This window comes from Brachyistius frenatus, unplaced genomic scaffold (assembly GCF_029030835.1).
Source record: "Brachyistius frenatus isolate BFR_SWC_R1_liver_20210118 unplaced genomic scaffold, ASM2903083v1 Contig_6, whole genome shotgun sequence".
NCBI lineage: Eukaryota > Metazoa > Chordata > Actinopteri > Embiotocidae > Brachyistius > Brachyistius frenatus.
Window position 1 is genome coordinate 9,854,981 of NW_027210605.1, and position 26,963 is coordinate 9,881,943.

Genomic DNA, 26,963 nt, shown 5'->3' on the forward strand with positions numbered 1-26,963 from the left:
CAAAAGCCTTCATCCTCCAGCGAGTTATAAAGTTACTTTCCAGTCAGTTCATTTCGGCCCTTGAGAAAACCTTAAGCGATGTTAATGTGCACCTCTGGTCTTTTCATGCGGTAACCCCGGCACACACAGGCCAACAGCGGCCATTGTGTTCCCAAACCAAAGTAAGAAGTCTTTAAATAACCCGGGGACCAGTGTATAGAAATTCATGATGCCATTTCTATTTGATGTTTGATCAGAGCTTCGCCAACAGGCCCGTCGCGTGGCTTTTCAGAAAGTCCCGTCAATATTTCTGATATTTTTTTTCCAGTGCACCTGTCCGTGTACCTGCTTTTATTTTACTGCGGCCTTGTTGCGCACAATGAGCGTTTTGGTCACACCAGTGCTGCCTCGGGTCCGTGTGAATGGAAGGCGGCACATCGATTTGCTCCGCTCGCAGTGAGCCAAATTATGGGCCAGTGTTTGCATATTTTAAGAGCGTTGTGCAGTGGCATGCAGACATGGAATAGCCTACAAGTGGATTCACAATACACAGATGGTATCGCACTTTTTTAATATGCTCTGCAAAATAGAATAACCTGCAGACAACAACAAAGCCTATTCAATTAGGCCTATTAAATATTTAAATACAGGCCGTGTGATGTCTGCATGCAACGTTATCGTATTGTTTTAAAGCTAGTGACGTAAACTTTGATTATTGAAAATGTCCCTCTTGTTAAAAGGTTATTTGTAAATCAAAAGTACCGTTTTTTTCCCTCTGAAGTGGTCGAAGCTCCGCATTTCTGCCTCCATTATATTGTTGGGCATAAGCCTTAACCATTGGCTTGCAAATGCCTCACTTTCCCTCTTGGAAGAAAATAGTTTATTGCAGTAATTGCATAATTGCTTCACTAATTGTTGTTAACAAGTTCCCCAATAGTCCAATTATTACAGCAGCATTGTCAGGCCCCCTGCGGTGGGGATCCATGACAAAGGTCCGATTGGGTTAATGAATGACCTGGGGCTGAAAAGTAAAAGTGGGGCAAACGCTCGATCCCTTTTATAAACATACACTTAACTTGTCATTTAATGGCACTTGCATTATTATGTCCATTTGGGACACAAGTTTCTCGCTGCGCTATTCTTATGGATAGATGATGGCATAACGACTTATGAAAGAAGTCAGGTGTTGTTTGGAGGGGAACACTTTTAAAGCCGGGCTGCATTCCTTCACTGCAGACCAGTATGCAGCAACCAGTCCTTTGATTTTTAAATTCTCCGTTCTTCATTCTTTTGATCCCATAACGAGAAGAGCCAACACTAATTGAAATTATACCGAGTAATCAGCGGTGAAACCTCCTCTCTGTGGCGCAGAATAACAAGACAGGCGACTGTTGTGATGCTACGACTCCACGCTGAAATCAGCCCTCCACGGTTTTGTGTTAAAAACCAAGCGTGAAAGCGCGGATAAATGTGGCGCACAGATAGGACAAAGGACACCAGAAATCCCACGTACACCAGAGCATCTCGGCCGAATTTCATACCGATTAAATGCTTCAGCATATTGCACCACAACTGTGGCCGGCAATTTTTCGCTATTTACGCAATTAGTGTCCCCTGACACGAGCATGGCAACCCCGTGCTTCAATTTAAGTGTGCAGCACTTTGACTGTGATTTAGTTCTGCGGGGCCAATCAATTCAAGTCTCAACAATGGAAATACACTGATTTTAGATCCCGGTCATGCTATTTAATAAAGTTAAACATCCTGCCGTTTTAAGATCTGCAAATTTAAAGCCTTCAATAAAAACGGGTTCACATGAAACAGCAGATTGTCAAACTATTTAATCTGGTCAAAACAGGATGATGAGAAAAGTAGGTTGATTCACTTTAGGAGTGGAGGGAATCTTTTGATGCCCGTCGAAAAGGAAAGATCAATGGCACACTACTATAAACTGGTCTCTTTTGATGCACGCTCTCCTTAGACTGAATCCAAATATGCCCCTCCTTTACCCGGGATCTCAGTCATTTTAACACGTGCATTGTGGACCGGATCAGGCAAGAAGACTGGAGCAATGCAAGAAAAGTTTTCTTAACACTGTCGCATGTCTTTCAAAACGCACACACTAAATCCAACTTTATTTATACTTCTTCAAATGCTCAAGCAATCTCAAATACACCTATAGAGTTAATTAGATACATGGGCACCTTTACGTTATAATGACAGCCCTTAAAAAGGGGACGTAAGCGCGTAATTCACCCCTATTTTAGTATTTTCAGATTGTCTGTGTGTGAGCACAAAATGCACTGCAGTGGACTGCAGTGAGCCTTTAGTCAATACATTGTTTCAGCTGGGATGACTTTCCCAAGCCTTAGCCCCTTTCAGGGAGCAGTGTGGAAAATCGGGAGGCGAGGGACCAAGGACAAGGGGCGGCCCGCGATTCTCCTCGGTGCCTCTCTGAGCCTGGTATGAAGACAAAAACTGATGACGCACAATAGCCAAAGAATCCTAAAAGTGTAAAAGTGTCCGAAAGGTATTTCAGATCTCTTATGCTTTTCGTTCTTACGCGTTTAGTGTTTGATGTGTATATACGTGTTGCTGCACTGTTTGCCTGTCACACATGGCTGATGTATTAGGTTTTTGCAGGTGCAAAAGTTTGACTCTCAGTGGCCACCAGAAAATCGAAATGTTGTGGGGACACGACGGGAATTATCACGGTGCTGCCTTCGACCTGGCGGCGTGAAACTCACATATAAAAGGCTGAATACAGGAGTCAATAGTGGCCACGCTGCACACCAAGCAGCACCATTATGATTATGTTTATTATTTTTACGCTTCTCTTTGGTTTGTTTGCCCCACACGTTGATTCTGAGGTATCTGCTCTTCGTGTATCCATTACGCATTAGATTGTAGTTTCCTGAACTAGATATGTGGTCTGTGTATTTTTTTTATGGTTTAAATCCATCATATCAGTGTCATAGATGGCACAGATTTATGAATATATATTTATATACACACACACACATACTGATCTAAAGGTGTTGCAATAGTTATATTTCTCGAGGCTTCATGCAACCTCGTCTAATTATCTCTCTGCAGCCTGTTCAACCTGCATTTGATAAGAAGCTGTTGTTAGCGGACAAAAATTAACTTATGAAACAAATTCATAAAGAATTCCAACGTGAGTTTGAAATCTGTCCGGGCGGACAGATATCTCTAAACAATCAGCAATTTAAAACATTTACAAACAGCATAAGATTTTCTGAGGTGAGTCTAAGCCCTTGGTTGGTTTTGGCTGTCAAATGACGCCAGTGTTGCTCATTTGAGCGCAAGAGACAGACGGCACCGTTTGCATTGAGATGTTAAGTGGGCGTCTCTATATAAATCCACTCAGGATCAACTCCTTCACTCGTGGGCCAGAGAGGGAGGTTAACTTCAAGGAGACCCAAAAAGGACTAAGAGAATGGTGGCCACATCAGACTCCGCAGGAAAATCCAAACCCATTACTGGAAACAAGGTGTGTATAAGAAGAACTTCATTCAAGGGGAGAACATGATTATTACCACAAAATTGCAGAAGTGCGTTGAAAACCATATCAATTTTACGCGCTTTTTACAGGTGTCCAAGCCACTAATGGAAAAGAAGCGAAGAGCTCGCATAAACCAGTGTTTGGACCAGTTAAAATCTCTGCTGGAGAGTTACTACAGCAGCAGTGTAAGTATGCAGGCTTCCACTTTATAAGTAGCTACAGCACATTTCATTGTTCGTGGCTTCTTTACAGTACTTCGTGTCTCAGTAATTCTGAAAATTATCTGGAGAAAATGTCTAAATGAAGTAATATCTTTTCTCAGATTCGAAAGCGCAAACTGGAGAAGGCAGACATCTTGGAGCTCACTGTCAAACATCTGAGGAACCTCCAAAAGATCCAGAGCTGTGAGTTACAACCTCATGTTTGCAGCTATTAAACATTCAAATACGAGGCCAATTTAGTATCATTTTATGGACAAGTGCCGTTTTAGGCACAATTTTACTACAAGTTCTGTGTTGCTCACCTGAGATGTCCTTCCATTGCTTTCAGGCACTGCCGTTGCGTCCGAGTTGTCTGATTACCAAACTGGCTTCCGCAGTTGTCTTGCAAACGTCAACCAGTACTTGTTGATGGCAGATAACTTGAACGGGAGCGACCGCTGGATGTTATCGCAGCTTTCCAACAAACTCTACCGCTCTCGGAGAAAAGGGGACGCCTCCAGCACCATGGACAGCGGCCGGGACCAAGCTGAGACGCAGGATGGCGCGCGGAAACTTCTTCCATCGGCTGCTGCACCCGAGGAGGGAAAAACGGCCACATCTAAAGGACTCCACAGTGCAAACACATCTCATTTTCTACCGAGTGAAGACGCATGCCAGTCACATGGAGCCCAACAGGCCTTTCTTTTAGCGGCGCCTGCGCAGAATGAAAAAAGTTCCAGTCACAAGAAGTTTCACTCTGTCAGTCACAGGAATGAAGTTGTAAACAGTCAGCACAGTGTGTGGCGGCCTTGGTAGAACTGATGAAATGCTGTAAATATCCGAAGTCATAGATTGATTGAATGTTTATAATTGCACTATAGATTTCCATAATATGCTATTCTGTATAGGTTGTACTGTAAATGCACTATTTTCTTAATAAAAGTGAATACGAAGTTTTCCTTTGTCGTGTTTATTAAACTGGGACTAGATTTAACTTCACTTCCGTGGAATGGTTCGTTTAACACGTTGATACATGGGAAATTAGTCTAATATCGACTTATATAGACATATAACAGAGAGACACTAAAAACGTGAATGATTGTAGTATACCATATTTTTTTGTTGTGTGGAATTCAAGCATTTTAAATCGTATTTGTCTAATTATGTCAAACATTTGATAAATTCATTGTGGCACGTTTTAGTTCATCTTCTTTGGTAACGGGCTGCATACGATTTATGCACAATTAGGAAAGTATTTTGTAGAGTTGACAGAAGAAAAAAAAACGGATCCAGGAGAGGGTGCTTGTAATTTCTTCCATTCTTCCATTTCACGCATAAGTACCGAGACAGTAGCGGGCAAATTAGAAGCTTGTCGGACAGCAAAACACTTTTCTGCCATGGGCTAGTAATTACACACCAAGCTTTGGTATTGATGTTTTCTGGACTTGGAGACGGTGATTTGAATTAAGAAAAATTACGAAACAAAAGTTAAAAATTCTGCTCCAACCCTTTACGCACACAGAACACCAAAATAGTGTGAAAAGTTAAGTCACCCCAATGATCCTTAGGCTGGTTATTGGAGTTCAGTTCCAGACCCAGTTTATAAAGTGTACGGTAGTCACTGATGTCAATTCAATAAATAACTTTCATGTACATGTCAGATAACAACAGGTTGAACGTTCAGTGACGCTTTATGAGTTAAACCAAAGACTCACTAACCAGTGAGTTCCGCGAGTTTTAAATTACAAATAGAAATGAAATGAAAATTGTAGCAAGCAGGGTAACTTTTAGGATAAACTATAGCTTATCTGACTTTTAAATATTAGTGCAGTAGCAGCAGTAGTGATTGTATTTTAGTATTAGTATCCTGCAGAAAGGCTGTTTGTACCGATAATAGCTTTCAAAGTCATTGAATTGAAAAATGTGTAACCTAAATCAACTTCTTGCACTACACTGTTGGGCTGTTGCTCAAGGAGAGCAGTTCTGTCCATCAACCTGCTCTTTTAAAAGTACCCTACAGTTGTTCTTCCGCTGCTTTGGCAGGGATGCCATAAAGTGTCCCTCCATTCTTTAGTGGGGAGCACTGGAAAGGGTGGCACCTTACAGCGAGGAGAATTGCTGAAACGCCCACAGCTCTTTCAGATGGTACACAGGCTACTGAAAAGACACTGCTGTCTCATGGAAAACGGGGGCTCCTGTGAGATACACGTAAAAGTGCCGCTTGGTTTACGTTTCTTCGCTCCAAAAGTAAAAACTAAACTCAAGTATAGACTACGATAGGCTATATCCTCCAGTTGGGTCAATATCCCAAATTGGTAGGTGGTGTCACTTCGTGGAAAGTGGTACATACCGTTTCCTAGTGGTATGGCACTTCGATTTTGGCACTTCTCTGAGGTGCTATGCACCGATTTCTGGTGGTATACCAACTCCTTCAGGGGTATGTACCTATCCCTGGAGGCATGCTGCTCCTTTGCCACTGGTACAAACTGTCTGCTCGCGGCATTTGCCACATTAAAGTGGTAGGCCGTACCACCTATGGCTGCGCCACGTTAGGCTGGCCCCGCTGGTTTTACTGCCGTACATGTGTTCTTTTCTGTCATTATCTTAAAGTCGATGGTCTTGCGACGTTAGCGCAGAGCGATGTAAATAAAGGGATGTTCATGTTTCTCTCACCTCTTCTGTAGCTTGCACGTGTGCAATGATTTTCAAATGACAGTAAAGTAGTTTCATATTCTGATTGTGACGCTGAAATCCTGCCGATGTGTCCAAACGTGATATTAGAGCTGGTCTTGGATAACGGGGTTAACGTTAGGCAGCCACCGCAAACAGTCTGACTGAAAGACGCTCAATCTCCCCCACAAAGCCAAAGCTGCTCTTTTAATGAGACCAGCAGAGGCCCATGGCACAATAAAAGTGTGTTTAAGGAAATACCGCGTGACTTCCAATCTGAATGCCCTTAAACTTTTTCTAAGAATTTCTATGAACTCTTCTCGACATTGTTTCAGTCACCAAGTTTGCTCGTCTATAATAGCGACACACATGAGAGCTGAGAAACCGAATTGCGGAAGAGAATAGTTTATTAGCATTAGACTGGGACCAGTCAGGCGCGCTTAAGAGAGCAGACGCGGATGAAGTGCGCGTTCCCTGCCCCGAAATGTGTCCTTATTAGGCCAGGTTCAGCACGGTCATACAGTGCTGTCACTGGATGCCCCCGTGCAATTAAAACATGCGGTATGTGACTCACCCAAACGGTCATAATGAAGTGTGAAACATACACAATAGGAACAGCCTTTTGGGTCCAGGCTGCTTCCAGCTAGACCTACAGCACACCGTGGAATTACCTTTTAGCTCGTAGAAAGAACCGTGTCCACGCACTTTGTTGCGGGCAACTCTGGCAACAAGACATCTCCACAAAGCACCAACCAGGGTCCGCAGGGAGCAATCAGCCGATTGGAGACACCCGCGTCGCAAGGCAACACTTCCTTTAGTTTTGTCGGTCAAAAGCTGCAACAGGGTTCTATAGTAGAAATACGTGGTCAATTTTCTGTTATAGATACTAAAACAAAAAATAGAAGGAGCCTAATTGTCAGGATAGTCTGAAGAAAGTGAAGGATATGAGGGATTTGAAAAGTGGGAAGTGTTTCACGTAACAAAATGTACTTTTACGCGAAACTTAATTCCGTTTCGATTAACCCACACAGCATTAAATCAAGAGGGCAAACGGAAAACGTGTAGCTCCATTAAAATGGTTCCAGTTAATATTCCGATGTTTCAGTAAAAGTGTCATCCTAGCTACTGAAAGAAGGATATTGGCAAAATAACAAAGACCGATCAATTAGATATCATTGTGCATCGCACCAAACCTTGGTCCTGCTCCTGCTGGACTTCAGTTTCAGGAGGCCTCAGTGGCAAACGGAGGAATGTTGTTTTGTTGTTGTTGTTGTTTTTTTTAAATCTGCATAAAGCAAAAAGAATACATACTACTGCTCCACAACAAACATATAACAGTGACACAAACTGTAAAAACACACTCGGAAGCATCATCTTGTGAATTTAATCAGACGTATCTTTTTAACAAAGTCATCATCTGAACAAGGAAATCATAACATTTAACATCATTCATATTTGAGTCATAAATCTTTGAATATGTTACAAAATTATACTTTGATATTGTAAACAACAAAATGCAAAACAGACCTGCCGAGTCTGACGGGAAAATGTGACGTTATGCCTCCAAAGATACGTTTCAGCTAACTTGTCCAAATGAAATGGGCTGCAGTGAGTGAGAGTTCCTCTAATACATGAGGATTAAACTAAACATTTCAGTGGCAAGGAAAAACATAGATGCCAAAACACACATAACGTTATTTCATAGATGCAATAGAAACAGGTTTTACAGCTAATAAGGCTACCAAAGGGGATATTTTCATTACGTTGTCCTTGTAATCTAATTTCTTTGAAAACGTTCATCAAATTTGTGCAAATACATTCACGTCAGCAGTTACTGTCCTTGAAAGGTCAAAGTTGGTTCTGCTATTTTTTGTTAGAAGGGTTTTCACAATTTTTTTCTTTTTTAAAAAGATGATGTTTTTTGTCAATTTAGTAATACTATTTTTGCCTTTGACCTTCTATAGTTTTGTTACAATGTTAAATAATTAAATTCTCTCCCAAAATTTCTTTAACAGAACTACATCTAAATCTCAATTTTGCTACAGCAGCCCTCTTCGAGGCTCTGAGGACTTGATTCACTTCATGGGGCTTATCCCCTAATCAGGGGTTGAAGAACGTAAAGTCAAACTGAAATAACTTCCCAGAATAGGTGCATTATTCTTGAGTGTTATGAATGACATAATATAATGCGTTTTTCTGAAACAGGTAATTTAGTCAAAGTAATTCATTTGCAATCATTCTCCACTTCCACTCTATTCATAATGTTCCTAACTTGTGCTCTTAATTTAGTGGTTTTAGGTAAGATACCTGCGTTTAAGGTGTGCTACATCTGAATTATTAAACTTTTGGACCAACTGTCATCATCATCGTTCTTACCTGGCTACTTAGAAAACAAACTTTACTGATGCTTTACTGAAACAAATAAGGGGTGAGGTGAGGTTGACATGCTCATTTAAGGAGGATAAAGCACCGTTTGCGTATTGGTCTGATGATCTGGATGTATACGCAATGTGGTGAGCGACAGTTGTGCCTGATAATCTCCAAAGTTAAAACAAACATTGGAAACAGACGACTTGGGAGGAAATGTTCGAAGCAAACGTCTCGTTAAACAGAAAAACACCAAAATCAGAAATCCAATATCCTTCATATGTACACAACATGTCGATCTTCTTTTTAAAAAAAATGACTTCACATTTTCATTAAGGATTTAGGGGTCGTCACGTTATAGCTCAATATCTCACACAGTAAAACTAGTAGGCAATTTAAGAGTTTGGGATTACCACTTTCAATTTACTCCAACATAGGGTGCTCAAAAAAAAAAAAAGCTTTTCATGTGTTGTGAATAATGTTAATAGAAAAGTTGTACATCATGAGCAGAATAAAATGAATATGTAAAATGTGCCATATCCTCAAGTCAAACTCATGGTACATGGGCAGTATTCAGGAAAGTTGGTGTCCATACAACAAAACACAGTTGTTACAGGCCAAATGAAATAGAAATTGAGTTCAAGTTTTTAAGTGGAAAAGAAAGGACAAAAAAACCCAACCCAGCTTCACCCTGACAACTACCTTGTCCAATCCTCTGAGCTTTTCTTAAGAAACAATCTCAAACAACAAAAAGGAGGTGGAGGAATGTTCACCATTTAAAAACAGGTTCTTTGTGTCAGTGCTGGAAAAAAGTGTCCTCAGTGGATATTTTGTGGTGTGAAAGCTGAATAAAAGGACCCCCGACCTCTTTACCTGCCTCTATACGAAATCAACATCAGGCCCGTTCAGAAATGATGTCCAAAGCTCCTTAAGACCATTTAGCATAACAGATGTGTTTTGAAGGAATATATTAAATCCGATTTGTGGCACACTTAAAAAGGCCGATATATTGCTGCAGGTCACGTTCCCGTAACCACCCATAGTCTGGTGGTGTTTATTAGGATGATAACTTCGGTAGTAACGCGATAATAACAAGGGGAACTTTGCCTTCAGGTGGTGGAGCCGACAGAATCAGAGTGAAACGTGATGTATCCCGAGGATGATGCTGAGGGGGTGCTTACAAAACTGTTCGTGCTTCCTTTGCTCTCAGCCTTGCTCAGGTGCTTCTGGTGTCCCCAGTCAGCTGCACCACCAGCCCCGGCACCGCCGCCTGTCCTGGGCTTGCAGCCGGAGTGCCCCGGAGTCTGCTGGCTGCGACCAGGTGAGCCCGCTTCCCCTTGACGTTTCCCATCTCGCGGGCGCTCCCGGCAGCCTTTGCCGGAGCCACAAGCCCCGGGGCTCTTCTTTCCGGCAGGCCGGTCCGGTTTGGGGGAACCCTCCGGCGAGTGGCCCCGACTACTGCTCCTTTTATGTTCCGAGAGCCGCCTGAGCGCTTGAGGCTCACGATCAAAGTCTGTGAGCGGGAAGTGAGGAAGGATGACTGCGTGCTGTTCGTACACGTTGGGGATAAGCGAGATGGTGGACGTGCGCCGCGGGCTCTTCCTGGGGCTCGGCAGAGGCGTCTCATCTATAAAGTTGATCACTTCGTCGCGGCTGAAACACCGCAGTTCGTCTTCGTAGCGCTCCCCACCGCAAACCACGCGTGGCAGGTGCCTGAGGGAGTGCATGCTGTCCTCAGAGCGTCGCCGCTTGCGATGAGGGTGATGCTGATGGTGGCTCTCCTCGTGGTAGGAGACCAGGCTGCTCCTGCGCCTCTCGTGGTGCAGCAAGGTGGAGCTGTAGTGGGCACTCACTATCATGTCCTCGGTGGAGCCCCATCGGTGCAGATATGAGGGGATCCGGTCGCTGGTCCACATGTCTGTTTCGTCGTGGGAGTATCTTCTTGTAGGGGGCACCTGGTCGCAAGACACAGACCAAACTCCTCAGTTTATCAATAACGTTGACATACATGCATCAAATAAGTATAATGTTACATAACATCACTAAGAGTTTAATTCACCTGTCAGCTATAAAGAATAGGAGTAGCATACTACATGTAGGATTCTTCAGTGTTATGTGGCAGTCAATGCCTCTGTGATAGAACACAGGAACTTTAGTAAGAACACTGATCTGCAATCGTCTAAATCAACTGCTTTAAATAAATATTACTTCATTGCAAAAATTCGGTCTGTTCTTTGGTGCGCCGATTTAACTGTTTTGTTTGTGTAAAATCCTACATGTAGCACATGTAAGTTGCTTAGTCCAAGATATTAATATTCTTTTTTTTCATTATTAATCCTGCAGTATATAATGTTTTTTTTTTTTAATGTACATTAAATCGATTTTAACTGTAATCACCTCCAGTATCTGATGAAAACTGCAAAGGTTGAGAGTTCCCTACATGTTATACTCACATTGCAGTCTGTTCTGACAACTATGCAAGAGAGAGAGGGTTTGTCAAGGTGACGTCAAGAGCCTCAAGATTGATATCAGCCTGCCCCCCTGTGGTGGCTTTTGGTAAATGCAGAGGAATTAAACAGCAGACGATACAGTAGCGTTAAATGAGTTAGGTGGGAGGGCTGAACAGCAGAGGGCAGCACAAGCATAGGATGACTTAAGGTGCACGACAGACTCGGACGGACGGACGGACGGACAGAGTGAGACAGAGACAGACAGACAGAGAGAGAGAGAGAGAGAGAGAGAGACAACAAGGCTATAAAGCCAAAGAGGCTTTATTCTGCAATCAAACCACTTGAGAAGTGCCAAAGCAATTTTCAAATGGAGGTGCTACTCCACAATGATTTGAAGGGTTTCGTTGATTCATAGTCTACTTGGGCCTTAACCCTTTCATGAGCAACAGAAATAATGTGACTGTATCGCAGTTTAATCATCCGGTCACCGAAATTCAAAATGTACTTTTTTCGTTTCTCAATCACACATATAGAAAGGTAGAACACAGCTAGATCTGACTTTACAATAAAATGAATCAACTGTGATGAGAAAAGGAGTGTCCGACATAAACAATGGATGGAGGAATGATTTGGTGTAACGAGGTGAAAGCTACTGCATACATCTCTGTTTCACGACTTCTTAAAAAGTCAAATTAAATAGAGACTACTGGTCTTTGAAATGTCCATTATAATGCTGGACATCTGGGGTGCAGTACCAAATTAAATGATTCAATTTCAATAACGGTACATGCAACAGCTTGGGCTTCAGGCTGTGCTGAAAAAAACGAAGCCACCGTCAAATTTTTTGATACAAAGATGACACAGTGTTAAAGATGCTCAGTAAAAGTTAATATTGAGTGGGTTGCATCAGCTGATTCTAAAGTTACATATCCTCACCGCAGCCTTCCAGGCCAACCCAAGTAATTCATAATTGTCTCTACTTCAATCAATCATTCTTAAAAATGCTGATCTAATATCTCATACTGGGCTGGAATTTGTAGTTGACAGAAATAAGATCAAATCAGATAATAATGTTTTATTGAGTTTCCGTAGAAGGCTGCATGTTAGAACAAGCTTTGTTGTTAATGCAGGCTGAAAATGAGCATTTCACTGTTCTGCGTCTGACTGGGATGGATGCTGGATCCAATGGACACAATGCTTTTGGGGAGAACATGAGCAGATGTTTTAAAGTGCTTTCCTGAAGCCTTCAGGGATTCCTGAAATGTAGAAGGTAAGTCGGTTACTCAACTCTTACCCTCATACAAAATAAAATGGAGTCAAGTGCTTGTAGGTCCATGGCTGGGACACACTACTTGATAAATGAAGCACGTTTAATGTGTTGATGGGACTGCTGATGGTCATATTTACCAAACATTAGTCAGCCAGAGTATTTTTGACTCACTTAAAAAAGACAAAAAAATCGGTCGCATATCTGGGAGATATAGAATCACATAATGTCCGACAGAAAACTCAAGCAGGATGCTGATTAGGCCAAAATGCCATTTAACCATGCACATTAGCAATGAAGTGTCATTTAAAAACGGATCAAGTAAAAGAAATGAAGAAAATCAATAAAAAAAATATACCTGCAAATACTGCATTTTATCTTCCTGTTGTTCCCTCAATGGATACCCTTGCAGAACCCCCCTTTCTAAGGTTGAGAACTCATACTTGGCATTACGGTCTACCGTCACGATTTCAGGCGCCGAGCTATAGTCATATGGTCTGTCATATATTAAGTCGGCATGAATTCCTCCATCTTGGCTGTTTTCTGCAAAGTGCAGAAAAGTACGAGCGTCAGGATTAGAGAACAACGGACTCAATACACAAGACAGACAGACAGACGAATAGATAAGAGAGACAAGGTCAATTGTTCTCTGATTTGTTGACTTTTCCTACAGGTCTGCTCAGGAATATGAGGTTTCTATTAAAAAAAATAAAAAAAAAATTTAAATTGCAACATTAATGACCAGAAATTGTATTTAAAAGTTTAGTGAGGGGATGAAAAAGCCTGAGATTATTTCTGAATTTAGAAACTATGCCAAATAGTTGTAATCTTTGAAGCCTAACATTCTGAACAACAATATAATATAATATAATACACTCAATGTCAAGTATGCTTAGTGTGTAAATCCCCATCTAACCAAGTATACTTTCCCAATTACTGCATTTATGTTCATTACAGATCAATTGGAGATGGGTGTAAAATGTTGATCTTGAGGAAAATGTTGGCCTAAAGGATGAACGATGAAAGTAGCTATTTGCACAGGCAGCTTAGCATGCAAGTCAGTAGCTTCGGAAAAACAGGAAACAATCCTTATACATACAACTGTGATGAGTTATACATGGCAAGCCCTCTGGAAAAAAAGCAGAGAACTGGCAGTGTTAATTATCACACAGAATATGAACTGCCTTGTGTTGTTTTATGGCTCCTGCTGGACAATGAGCAGTTATAAGGGAGGGTGTCAAAAGAGAAGAGGATCAAAAGGTTCGGGGGGGTTAGAAACAGGAGAGGAGGGGTTCAGATCGGTTGGAGTTTAAACAGTGCCAATAATAAAGAAAAATAAAAAAAAATCAAGACAGATGGTTCATACTGTCATCAGTTTGCGTGAACTGCAGAGATAATGGACCCAGTCCACGAGCCTTTCTATGATTATCAAGTGACCTAATTTTGGGACCAGAATTTGCTGAAGTGTCTGTGATTCCTCAGTGGGATGTTTCATTTTCAGCCCCCTACAGATACATCTAGATTTCTGTGATGGAAGACTTGTGTCTTGGACCACTTTCCTTTTCTTTTATCCATCAGTCAGATATTTACTGAGTGCCGTTTATTTACGCCTTCCCTAATCTGACCAGGAAGTGGGAGCCCACATTAAACAAAAAAATAAAAATAAATTAAAACAAACAAAATAAATACAAATAAATAGATCAAATATAGATCAAATCTGTATATTTATATGTATTTTAGTTTTGTATTCAGAATGAAAACTTGGTGTATCCTTTTGTGACTCGAGGGAAATATGACCATCATAATGACATGAAAGTGCTTTTCAGCTTTACAGCAAATGTTCCACTTTCACTCTGAATTGTAACAAATAAATGGGAAACCATTTATTTCATCGTCCTCTCACACTGGGGCGTTCTAGAGGAAGACCACCTAGTTTAAATGCATTAGAGTGAAAAAGACAGAAGTGCTGCAAGGCAAATATGTCATTTGTCCAGCGATATTTTTTTTTTTTTCTGACATCAATCTCATAGCAGGGTAAAGCAAAGCATTTTAGAAAGTGCACAACATGTACAAAAACACAGAAGATATATTTTAGTAAAGAAAGTTAAATTACACAGACACTTGTCACAGTTTCATCTCCTGACAACAAAGGTCACATGATAACATTTGACTGATAATTTCAGAACACAACAAGTAATAATGTCATGGAAATTAAATTATACATATTTTCTAAAGTTAAAAAAAAAATGCACAAACAGCCCAAACGCTGTAATAACTTTATGTAATAACAATGTTAAAAATGTCCCTCTGAGTGATGTTAGATTTATAATTACTTTTATTTTGTTGTTGATAATATTTTTGATCCCTGGCTTAAAGGTTGCTCAGGGTAGAAAGGAGTTCATATTGCCCTTTGATGGTAACTGGCTTATATAGAAGTTTGACTTTTTAATAGCTTTCATCGTGCCCACTGGATTGTAGTTAATAATTTCATAATGGATGTAAACATATACAATTTTGAGAAATTGCAGGGATCACATCATACTGTACCTTAAGGACCAGAAGTGGGCATCTTTATGAGACTAGGCCATAAACTAGATGTGTTTTAGCTGAATACAAACCTCTGTTCCCTTCCTGCAGAGCTGCTTCCCTCTGTTTCGCCAGTACAACTATTCCCTGCTCTAAGAAACAAAACTCTTCAGGTTGATCAATCACATTTTATTTACTGTAGTCCGTATGGCCAAAGAAAAGCAACTCTCCGATTAATCTTTAACTGTCACAGGGGGGAGGGGGGTGTTATAAATTAATGATCTGCAGTTTAATCTTTAAGAGGTTGATTAATTTTTAACATTGTGAGCAACTACCAAATTGTCGTGGGAACCCCTTGGACAGTTCGGTGCGGGTGTGTCCTCACAGAGCATTAAACAGGAGGAACTCTACACGTGGTTCTTTAATTAAACCACACTGAGCTGTCTTTGAAAATAGGAATCATTATCCATTTTCACATCATTGGGTGAGGAAGAGGGAAAAAGAGGCAGGACAGGAGGAAGATGTCTGACTTCAGCTTACCCTCATCCATGTCGTCATTGGACATGATGGCGACACACTTCTCCCACACCATGCGGATGTCGGCCCGATAGCGGTCGCAAGCCCAAAGGAACATGGGCAGCAGGATGGACTGGGCGATGGAGCACCAGAGCACACACAACACCATCCAGTTGTAGGAGCGGTCAAACGTCAGACTAGCGAAGCTCACCACCTGTGCAGGATCATCGATGTGTTAGAAGCAAACATAACCATCTGTTATATAGTACGGTGACGTCTCATCATATTAAGGAGTCTCATTAAAGTCCCTTCAGAGATACCGAGAGGACTGATAATAACATAACACCGGGTGGACAGTCAGTAAGTTATGCAACTAAGCCGCTATTTATTCAGACTGGAACTCGGTTAATATACTGACAAGTGCACTAAGACAGAGCTTAAATGTTTATGGAAGCATTGCTTTCCAGGCTGTTTTCTATAAAAGTGACAGTGAAAATTTGTCATAAACATGCAACAGAGGACATTAGGCTTCTTTTACGGGATCATTAAATCGTACAATTTACGGGGTTAAATGAGCGAAGTGCGTGAGAGCAGATACATCAGTTAGGTCATTAAATGGGTATCACCTCGTTCCTGCTCTCAAAATAAACAAGTGAATGTACCAACTCTCACACACCATTTGAAAGTGCCCTTTTAGCAGTTTACAGTCCAAACTGCATCATAGCAAAGTTCAGTACAATATTATAATATTATGGCCAAAACATGGTGGAACTACCAATTCCTGCCACCGTATTTCAGGGAATAAATAACTTACAAGTCATACAACTTAATTATTTGTCAGATCATATTCTGTATATGATTTTTTTTTCCAAGCACAGGCATTAATTAATCCTACAAGCAGCCTATATAAAGTTGTGACATCCAGTATGCACTGTACAAATACAATGGCCACCGTTTGCAAGTGTCATCACTTCAAGGAGAGCTGCAACTAATAACAATAATTTTTTCTATCACTAATAATTCATGATTTAGTTTACACAATGTCACAATATTCCACAATATCACAAAATATTTGACAGTTATATAAAAGAAAGAAAATCACTAATTTATAAATTTTAGAAACTACAATGTAATAAAGTAGAATTATACAAGCTAAAATTAAATGATTATTAAAATAATTGGCACATTTGTTCTATATTACTTGACAGATTAATTGATTTGTCATTTCAGCCCTTGTACTGTTTTAAAGCATGTGATATTCAAAGCATAAATGTGTAATGTGCATTAGAGCTACTGTAGGTTATTTATCTCAGTGACAGCAGCAGACTGCATTATCTGATCACTAAGAGTTGACAGGTTCAGTGTCTAATCTTCATCTCTAATACATCAGACACTGATCAGATGATTAACTCAAACTCATTTTCTCAGGTGTCACCTTCTCTGGTCGCACCTTGAACTTGAGCCATATGGCAACGTGATTAAGAGACATGATGAAGCTGTCGAGTTTCAACCTTGACAGCTTCATCACATAAACATAGCGGTGTTTCCCACCGTACGCTTGGCGTTCAAGTGGTGAAGTGGTAAAAACACCGTTGTAAGGCCGCGGCAACATGGACGGCGTCTAGAAGCCACGGAGGCCAACAATTTGTAAAGCTAACAGGGCGATACCGTAACGCAGAGGGAAAAGATGAGGCCGTTGGGAAGATCACCATTTTCCTCAGACGTAGGCTGTTATCCAAGTTACAAAGACAAAGTCTTCATGAGTAAAATTACAATATATTAGCTTCACATCCAATGAAAAATGAGCTTGCATGGCTCTCTGCCATTTCCATCGATGTCAGCAAACACTTCAGAACTCATGAACTCAGGGCTTATAGAAAATGTTGAGTTCCGAAGTGGTGAATCCCACGAGGGGACCGTTCATATGGACTCTTCTCACGTACTCGGTAAATACGACCCTATTTGAACTCGCACACAGAGACCAGCCTTTTCTGACAGAAAAAGTGTGGTTATTCTTCACTACAGTCCACACTGACAATGTTTGTTGCCGAACGTCTTTGTGCTGACACACGATCGATCTGTGAAAACGTCCAGAAAATGCGTCACTTACTTTACAGGGGGGGACTGCAAAGTTTCCGACAAGCGCAAAGTTCATGTGTTGTTGCTCCAGTATGAAAGCAGCTCGCCGTCACATACAGAGTCAACTAAATTATAAGAACGTGGGTTAATAATTCAAAGTAACCATGAACCAGCTGGTAGTTATGGCTGCGTTCAGAAATTCAATCTGAAACGGTCAGCGCGTGATCTGAACTGTCGTTTAGAAACTCGGTTTCCGTTTCAGATCACTCAGAGCAGGGGCGGATTATTAGTGATGCGGTGGCTGCAGGCAAACTACTGCACAGTAGTACCACTGTCAAAGAAAAAGTCCTGTTTAAAATAATGCTGTTGCAGTTTGCTACAAAAGAAAATTAATTTATCTAGAGTACATGTTTTCTCTTAAAAAAAGAAGAACCAATTAGTGTCATTAGACTACTGGATCAATAAGCAGTATCATTGAATGAATACGCTATAAACAGGAAACTCGAGAAGCAATGTCAATTATTTCAGCCAAAAAGGTAATGAGAAAAAAAAAAAATCATTGAATCTTGTCACGTTTATGTTATGTCGTTATTCTTAGTAGTGTCGATAAGAATATCAAAAGGCATCGGCAGATATCTATAAGCGGTATCAGTATTGGTATTCCCACCCCCAAATCAAATCAAATTTTGTGTTAAACTCAGGGAACTGGTGATAGGTCACTGTGGAGGAGATCCAGCAGGAATCACAGTTGGTTTTTGACGTGGTTAGAGAACGGGACTCTTCGGGGTGTGTGGCAGGAGCACTGGGACTATTGCTTCACGGCATTTTTATATTTAATATTTTACTGTTGTTTTATTGCTTTCCTGTACCTATAATGCTGCTGTAGTGAAAAAAAATTCCCCTTGTGGGATTAATAAAGTAACTATCTATCTATCTATCTATCTATAAAGGGACTACTTTGAAGGGGATGACAGTCAGATTGAAAGCAGGTACTGCTGTTTGTTATTATAGGCCCAGTCTCTTCACTTTTTGATCACACCTTGTAAGCATACTCTTTTATCCGTCTCTGTACAATTCTGTCATATGGGTTTATGAACATATTGTTTTGTTTTTAGCATCATGGTTGTTGTTGTTGTTGTTGTTGTTTTTTAACAATGATGATTTGATTCTGCCTTGATCCTCCATTGGTCAGTATTATTCTGTGCAGCACCAAACAGTTCAAAACAAATATACATGTTCATTTGTGTGTGTAGCAGCTTTCCATGCATTTAAATAGCTCATTGCAACAGGTCATAGAGACGGCTAGCCTTTGTTGTTGCTGTCACAGCATATGAAATACGATCTTTCATCAGTGCTGTACGCACATAAAGAAATAAAATAGGATTTTGTTGTAAGTGTCCTTTCAAAAAACCTTTCATCAACCTTCAGCTTATGAAGCAACAAAAATGCAGTTCAACTCTGATCCTAAACTCAGTTCAGTTCATCTCAGTTCAGAGGCGTGTTGTTAAACCTAACAAGTGATATATGACACACACCAAACATGACAGGCGTTACAAAAGAATCGTTGCAAGGAAATTACATTTCTCATATTCATGTTTCACCTTATTCTAAAAGTTCTCTAATTCATAAAAAGAATTTCCCAGTGCCTGATTTGAATAACAAACAGCAGGTGTTTGTGCCTAAAGAGCCGTGAGCTCATCAGTGGTGAGTAATTGCTCGAAACAACCAGGATTGAATACTGGAGTCCATTAAGTCTCTATACCTTTTTTTCACATTCAATTTTTGTACAAACTATGATGTGCTTTCATCTCATTTCTAAAGAAAGCTAATCTGGGGGAAAAAACTGTATTTTGCCGTGAGAAAAAAAATAGCTTCTTTTTTTAAAGAAGGTAATTTTTGCCTTTGTTGGACAATCAATTGTAAAGAGGCAGACAGGAAATAAGGGCAGTGACATGCAACACTCACTCTAAAAGAAGTCCCTTTTGAGGATGATAACATTAGTGTAATAAAGAAAAGTCTAATAGACAAAAAAGCTGCCAACTGCAGGTAAACCGTGAGCCGATTAAAGGAGGGACCATGTTTTGTTTGAATAAGAAAGATAATGATTGTTATTTTTCAGCTTGTGGTGAGAAGAAACTGGAAAATGTTGTTAGATTTGGATAATCCAACAGGAAACTGGCTGCATGACTCCAAAGCCTCATTTAAGAACACTTTAAAAGCCAAGACCTGCAGGTGTTAGTGTCCTCAGAAAAAAAGTCATTGGAGAGGAAAAACAATGAGGATTCGATGAGATTGCTAAAAGGACCTGGATATTTATTAGGATTTTGAATGTAGAAGCTACCTAAAATATCACATGGTTCCTATTTCATCCTCAAGTTTTCCCAAAAATCACCACACACTAACAACTACTTATATAACAACATTAAAGTATACTTATCTTATTATTATGCCCCAAAGAACTAGCTGACTTGCTCTGTACTTTGGATTCTGTTTTTAAAGGTTTGTGCAGACAGCGGTGCTTTGAGCATAGGTTTGTGTTTTGCTTGCCTCAGGTGTAACACTTAATTTAAAAAAGACGTGTTGAATATAAAAATTCTTAAAGATGAGTCAAGTACGAGGCATTGCATTATATGGAAACTGACCCTGAGAAAATATGATATCATATTCATGTCAGATCTTATTCAACAAAACATCTACCTCTACTGTAATCCAGGTGGCCTGAACATGAGCAGAGGTTACTTGCTATCACAAAAACTAAAACTGTCCGAGCTCATTTGCCTTATGGGGGAAGCTCTACCGAGGTGACTTGCTTTTAATAAGACAGGCGGGCTGGATTGGCTGCATCACAAACAACAAGCCCTGAGCTTTCTGCAGGCTCTCAAGTCTGCACAGAAAACCAGTGAATTAACTTGTTAAAAAAATAAATGAGAACCTGAGGGTGGAATTTGCAAACCAAATGGCGACACAGTGAAACACAGCTCGCTTCTTCACTCACTGATGAGACACTTGAAGGATCAGCATCCCAAAGGTGGTAGAAGGAAGATACACTCTGTTAAGATGGTAGATGATTACAGTGCTTACCAGTTTTTCATTTCATTGGCCAACACATCTTTGTTTTTAATATTATTATCAGTGCTACTAATATTTTTCCTTCATTTTAACCAGAATTTAATCAGCATCTTTTCCCTCCAATGAAAGTCGCACACGATACAATACATACAGACTATGTATGTAATGACTCACACAACGCATGGCCATTTAGCCTGACCTACTTACAGCCTTAAGTTCATGTAAATAATACAACATCATGGTATGGTTACAAGAGCTACAGTGAAATACCTCCAAACTGGCAGAAATTGCCGTTAAACCTTTTGGGGTTTTGACAGATTAATCTTTTAGGTGAAGAGATGTTTAGCTCTGTGAATCCCATGTCATAAGACATGAGGTACACATTTTAGAAAACAAAAAATACCTGAAACCCTCAATCTTATGCGCAACTGATCCAGACGTACAAGTGTTGCATGTAAAGCACATTTTGGCCCAGGGTAACACTCTATTATCCAAATTTAAATATTTTTGACTTATCAGACAAACCTTTGGACCATTTCGGGGTTTTTTTTCGGACCAACTCCATCATTAACTGCAATCATGTTTAGACAGTGAACTCACCAGTATGGGGAAGCCAGTCAGGAAGTCGTAGATGAAGACGATACCACTGATCAGGTAGGTGATCTGCAGGGATGTCTTCAGAGGCTCTGATCCATCGATGGATGATCTGCGCTTCCCCTGAGCATCCTCTACCACTATCGTGGGGACATTGAACTTGTTCTTGTCAGCTTTGTGGCCTGCCTGAATTGAGAAGGTCTGGAAGAGAGCGATCCCGATGCAGATTACACCCATGGCCACACTGCCGCCGATCAGCAGCAGAAAGCACACACCGAAGCCCAGTCCGATCTCTGTCACAATGAATCGGCAGTCAGAGGTGTAGAACCGATCGGTGGTGTCATGCCACCCCACTGCTGGAAGTGTGGATAGTATAAAGGAGACCATCCAGATGCCCATCACTGTGTGGACTGCCTGCTTTTTGGTGTTACTCAACCTGGAAGCAGAACCACAGATTTTTGCATGAAGTCAGTTGAACCGCTGTCAGACCTTGAAGGGAACGACTGTTTAAATCCTGCAGCTCATAAGAATTTAAAACTTGTGGAACTTGAATTCTCTCATCTGAGGAATCACAACAATTCTGCCAGCAATTTTAAGGTTCAGTTTGTAGTAATTAGGGTGATCTATTGTCAGAAATGGAGTACAATATTAATACTTAAGTATACAGTAGTGTATAAACACAGGAGACTAAAAATCATTGTGGTTCATTACCTTAGGATGAGCCAGTCATATGGAGCAGGTTCTCTTCCACGGTGACTGCATGTTTCTACAGTAGCCCAGAAGGGACAAACTAAACACTGACTTTGCAAAGGATCTTTTGTGTCTTTTGTGAGTTTCGCGGCCGTAACTTAGCTCCTCTTACACGCTTGAAAGGAGAGGGTGAGCCGAGGGGTGTTCAACTGGACTCTAAAAACCTCACCGCCGGGTGCCACTAAATCCTACAGACTGCTCCTTTAAAACAAATGGGGCTTGGATCACCAATATCAGGAGGAAACTTCAAAACTGACAGTTTTCAACAAGCAGAACCTCTCAAAAGATACAAATTAAGGAGATGGTGAAAGTGGTCTTTAATGCACTGTACTACATTACAGTAAAATGAGGCACACCAACTCACATTGCTCACCTGTTTGTGCATTTTAAGTGAGTTGCATAAAATTATTCAAAACTAGCAATTATAGGAAGAGCTGACAGAGTTCCTTAATTAATGATAAGGAAATATGTTAGCAGGAAAAACATTTGTAAAACTAGACTGTACCTCAGCTACAGCACAAATGCCACAAAATGGCATATCTATACCTGGGACATATAATCTTAAAAAAAAAAAAAAAAAAAAGCACTATCCCACATAGTCATCACTTAGATAACGGGAGATGAATGTGGAAAAAAATTGATTCTTTGCTCATGGCAAAAGATTGCTTTTCACGTCCCTCGGTCTATTTGTCATCTAGGTCTATTTCAGCACGAAGGTATTTCTATTTCTTCTCACCTCCGAGTAATTGTTACAGTCGAGCAATTTGCTGAATGTGTTTCTGTCCTCTGGCGGTGTGGCACTTTTCAAGGTTTGCAGCAACAGCACATGTACATCTAAAAATATGGCAAGCAGTGACTGGTGTTCTCATTTCAACAACTTGACAAGAGGCTGTACCATCCCACCAAAACATTTGCATGTAAAGTAGTGCTGACCGGTTCAAGGCATCAGCAACAAATCCTACAAAAAGACCCAATGCTTTTCAGCTTTTAGAATATGTAGATACACACTAATACATGACCTATCATGTGTTTTAATTTGAATGTCACCGGAGTATATAAATTGGCCTCGATGGACATAACTAGGGACAATCACACAGAATGGCACATTGAACACGTCTCTCCTCCTTCACTTGTGTTGCAAAAGAAAGCTCTGCTAAGTGTCAGTTGTCTTGAAGCCATTTTGGCAGGAAACCCAATCTGCCTCCCCCAAGACAACCAGAGCACATGTTGTCTTTCCTCATCTTCCTTTCGTGAAAATCCTCTGGAGGAGCACTGGCTTGATACAGAGTGTCTGCCTTTACAAACAAAATCAGGCAAGAACCGTCTTTGAAAATATTTGTACAGCATTAGTTTACATATACTGACACAGTATGGGTGGTACAGAGTGGGCAGCAGTAGCCTCTATCTTCGCACTGTGGCTTTGTGCAAAGACAAGTAGGTCTTGTTGTCACAGTGAGTAATAATGCTAGCCTTTCCTGAATGTGCCTCGGGTACATGGTGAGGTTACGTCACTAAGCTGCATGAATCTATTACCAGAGAGAGAGCAGCGCGAGGGAGAAAAAAAAACCCTCCTAAGAGATAGTGAGGAGAACAGCTGCTGAAGTACAAGGTTGGAATTCATAATTCAGGCCTTCAGTGTATGATAATGTCAGAGACAAGGCAGCCATGCTAGCTCAGCAGGGCAAACGTGAGCCGATTTAAATGAAAGATGAACAGCAATTACACCTGAGCTATCACTCCTACATATCATTTTTAAAAGTGACGTGAAAACAAGAAGACGAGCTGCTGAGGGGAAAGCTAATGTTTTCAGACAGGAGACGAGAGTATATTGTCAGATGAGGGAACAGATGAGGGAGATAAAAGCATTTGTGGGAAGCCTGCTATCGCTGTGTGTGCATCAGCCAATAGCGGCAGCTGCCCAAGCAAAATAGATAGAATGATTGGGCCTAGATTTAAAAGGAAATTTGCATATCTTATTTGAACGTGTGCCTATCTGCAAAATTGCCTGAATGCCGGCTGATCACCTGCAGGCCTGATGCCCCTGGAAGAATCACTCTTTTTATTCTAGCAGGGGACGAAGAGTGAAGCAACAATAGACTAATGGTCACCACATGCACCAAAACTCCAGTTACATTTCCGTGCACCGTAACTTGTTTCTAAGCTGCAGATAGGAATACTGATTTCATGTGGTCTGGCTGTATTTGCCACAGTATTTGCTCTAGAAATGCAGTCAACTGCAAATGATTGCTCTGCGCCTGATAGCCAGAAAATGGAGATCTGCATAGCCATGAATAACAGCTGGATTGCACCAAAGCTGAGACCCTCTGAGGTGTATTTCAATGCGAGACGTTTTAAAGCTGCACAAGTGACAAACATTCAGTGATCATTGTGTGTGGTCAATATGTTCTGCTGTTTGACCATCTTTATCGTGATATCATGATATTTTTAGAGCAAAATAAAGACTGCTTCCACGTCTCTCAACACAGATTCTGCATCCAAATCTGAGGAAGCGGCAATGTTGCTTAGGACATCTGATTACGTGTGAACGTAATCGTGACGTATCGGGAGTCTAACAAGACCAAACGGTGTTAGTTCAGTTAATGTGAGTTGAATCTGGTCTTTATTATTCAGTGTTACTTTGTGATCTCGCATGTCGTGAGAAGCCAAAGGAAGGTAGAAGCTGGAGTCGGCAGATGCTCCGTCTAGAGGGTTTTACATGGTGTTACCCCAAATAACTGTAACTAGCAGATAGGTTGAGTTAAAAAAAAAAAACTCAAGTAAACAGGCTGAGAAGTGACACAATTCTCAACATGCCCCATCTGATTAGAAGAATCTGTTCAGAAATGCAGCAAGAGGTACAAAATTTGCAGCTTAAATGCCAGAATCGTATCTTTCAAGGTGCCTTTGGCAGCTGTTGTGTGTATTTGCACAAAGCTGGCATTTAAAGCACCTTTTTACAAAATGTATTGCAAAATATTTTTTAATTGGATGTTTTAATGTTTATTAAAAACAGAAAGTACTATGACAGATCTAAATAAAAGAAGGTGTTTCATTTTCAGCAAATCTTTTCCCTCAAGTATTGCTTGTGTGTCATGGTATGTGTACACATCTTAAAAGGTTTGTTCCACTTTAATTATAAATAAAACAAATTTTCTCACTTTTCCTCTATTGGTATCTGGAGATAATCCACAGAGCAGACTGTCAACAGTTTTCATAGAGATCATTTCATCTGTAGAAAGTATTTCCAATAATATGTCTTCACAGTGAAGACAGAAATTTTACTGCAGAATTTCTCTAAATGCCATTTTTTTTAATACGATGAGCACCACAAACAAAATTACATTCACCTTTTCTATCCTGAGCGGAAAGCAGAAATCTCAGAAGCAGAAATGTGAAAACCTATAAATGTAATACAAGGCTAGATGTACATTTTTAATATGGCGGGAATGACCCTTTAAAAATCACACCACTGTAATTAGGACCATAATAAAAAAAATATCATGTTGAGAAAAATTTTGTAACAACAAAATCTGAAGTCTTACCTGTAGTTTACAGGCCAGCGTACCATCCACATGCGGTGATAGGAGAGTGAGGTGACGGAGAAGCAGGTGACCAGTGTGAGAGTGTAGAAGGTAGAGACAAACACCTTGCAGAGGCCCTCATTCCACTCATAGTTGGAGTGCTGACGGCGCAGTGTTATGACACAGTACATGGTGATGGGGATGGCCATGTTGAGGATGTGTGTGCCCGCCAGGGTGCAGATGAGAAACTCCAGCGGCTTCCACTTTTTCTGCTTGGCGCTGACGCTAAGGATGCTCCAAGTGTTGGCCAGGATGGACACGCCCGAGCAGACCAGCCAAGCCAGCGTGTTGGCGTTGATGACGTCATCCTTCATGGTGGTTACCTCATCCACCATGTTGTAGCGGGGCAGGGTGGAGCCTGGGGGGCCGCAAGGAACTGTTGGCAAGAGTAGGTTTACACAAGGAGAAGGAGGAGGTGGTGATGGGCAGGAGGGGATGCTGGGTGGAGAGTGAGACAGGCATCCTATCTGGGTGGACGTGCACTCTCCATGGGTTGGGCACAGCGGGGAAAGGACATGGTTGTGGTGCAGCACAGTGGGATGCTAGAGGGGGAGGATGGCAGAGCCGGGCCACTTCCCTTACAGGCCTGAAGCTGGAGACGAGGAGAGAAAAGACAGAGGTAAAATGGTGAGTGTCAGGGGGAGTAATGGTGTCAAGACATTTATATTAGTCTTATTCAAAATAATCCCTCGCCATACAAAACCCCTCATCAGTGAACTAATAGGGTTATATTAATCACAACGGTTTAAATGTTACGGCTAATAATGAAAGCCACCTATTTTATGTGGCTAAAACAGAACAGTAATCAGTCAGCAGTGCTTATTTTAAAAATGCTGCGAGCCAAATGACACAACAGCATAAAGCTACTGTCATGCAACGTCTACTCTTCAGAAAAGAAAGTGAATCACTGAAGTCAATCCAAACATTTCTGACGGTCACCGTTATTCAGGGAGGTATAAACACTGAATGGAGACATGATGGGAACACTGCATTTGACACTACTAAAAATGAAAATCTATCACATGAACATGTTAAAAAAATAAATAAAGCCATACCACAAAGATTCAGTAAATGAACAAAATGACAAACAGTAACATGCAATCCAAAATGGTCATGCTGGAATAATCCATACAAATACACAATTAGCAAAGTAATCGAGTAGATTTGTTACTCAATTAATCACATAATTACAGATTAATGTTCAACCATTCTGACCTCCAACCAATTGTGAAGGCCTTATTCAGGCAAAAACACACATTTGCAGTTTTGAGCTGCTTAAATAGGAGGATTTGCTTCTTTTATCTCATTGTAAATTGAATATCTTTGGATTTTAGACTGTTGATTAGACAAAACAAGCAATTCAGTTCGGGTTCTGTAAAATGGAGATGG

General features: G+C 40.8%; 2 protein-coding genes across 4 annotated transcripts; one reads left to right on the forward strand and one right to left on the reverse strand.

The window, feature by feature from the left end:
• Positions 1 to 3,439: 3,439 nt before the first annotated feature.
• LOC138615489 (transcription factor HES-3-like) lies at positions 3,440 to 4,523 on the forward strand. Its single transcript, XM_069689158.1, has 4 exons — positions 3,440 to 3,493; positions 3,595 to 3,690; positions 3,828 to 3,909; positions 4,055 to 4,523. Exons 1-4 carry the CDS (start codon positions 3,440 to 3,442, stop codon positions 4,519 to 4,521), a joined length of 699 nt encoding a protein of 232 aa, XP_069545259.1. The 3' UTR covers positions 4,522 to 4,523.
• Positions 4,524 to 7,743: 3,220 nt separating this feature from the next.
• On the reverse strand, positions 7,744 to 26,162 carry LOC138615454 (probable G-protein coupled receptor 153). 3 transcript variants are annotated; one of them, XM_069689123.1, is made up of 6 exons: positions 25,536 to 26,162; positions 21,250 to 21,679; positions 15,526 to 15,715; positions 13,559 to 13,588; positions 11,196 to 11,215; positions 7,744 to 10,697 (listed from the first exon to the last, which is right to left on the reverse strand). In XM_069689123.1, exons 1-6 carry the CDS (start codon positions 25,907 to 25,909, stop codon positions 9,852 to 9,854), a joined length of 1,890 nt encoding a protein of 629 aa, XP_069545224.1. In that variant the 5' UTR covers positions 25,910 to 26,162; the 3' UTR covers positions 7,744 to 9,851. The 3 variants fall into 3 exon arrangements, with proteins under 3 accessions (XP_069545224.1, XP_069545225.1, XP_069545223.1); XM_069689124.1 differs by lacking the exon at positions 13,559 to 13,588; XM_069689122.1 differs by lacking the exons at positions 11,196 to 11,215; positions 13,559 to 13,588 and adding an exon at positions 12,818 to 13,002.
• Between the last annotated feature and the right edge of the window lie 801 nt (positions 26,163 to 26,963).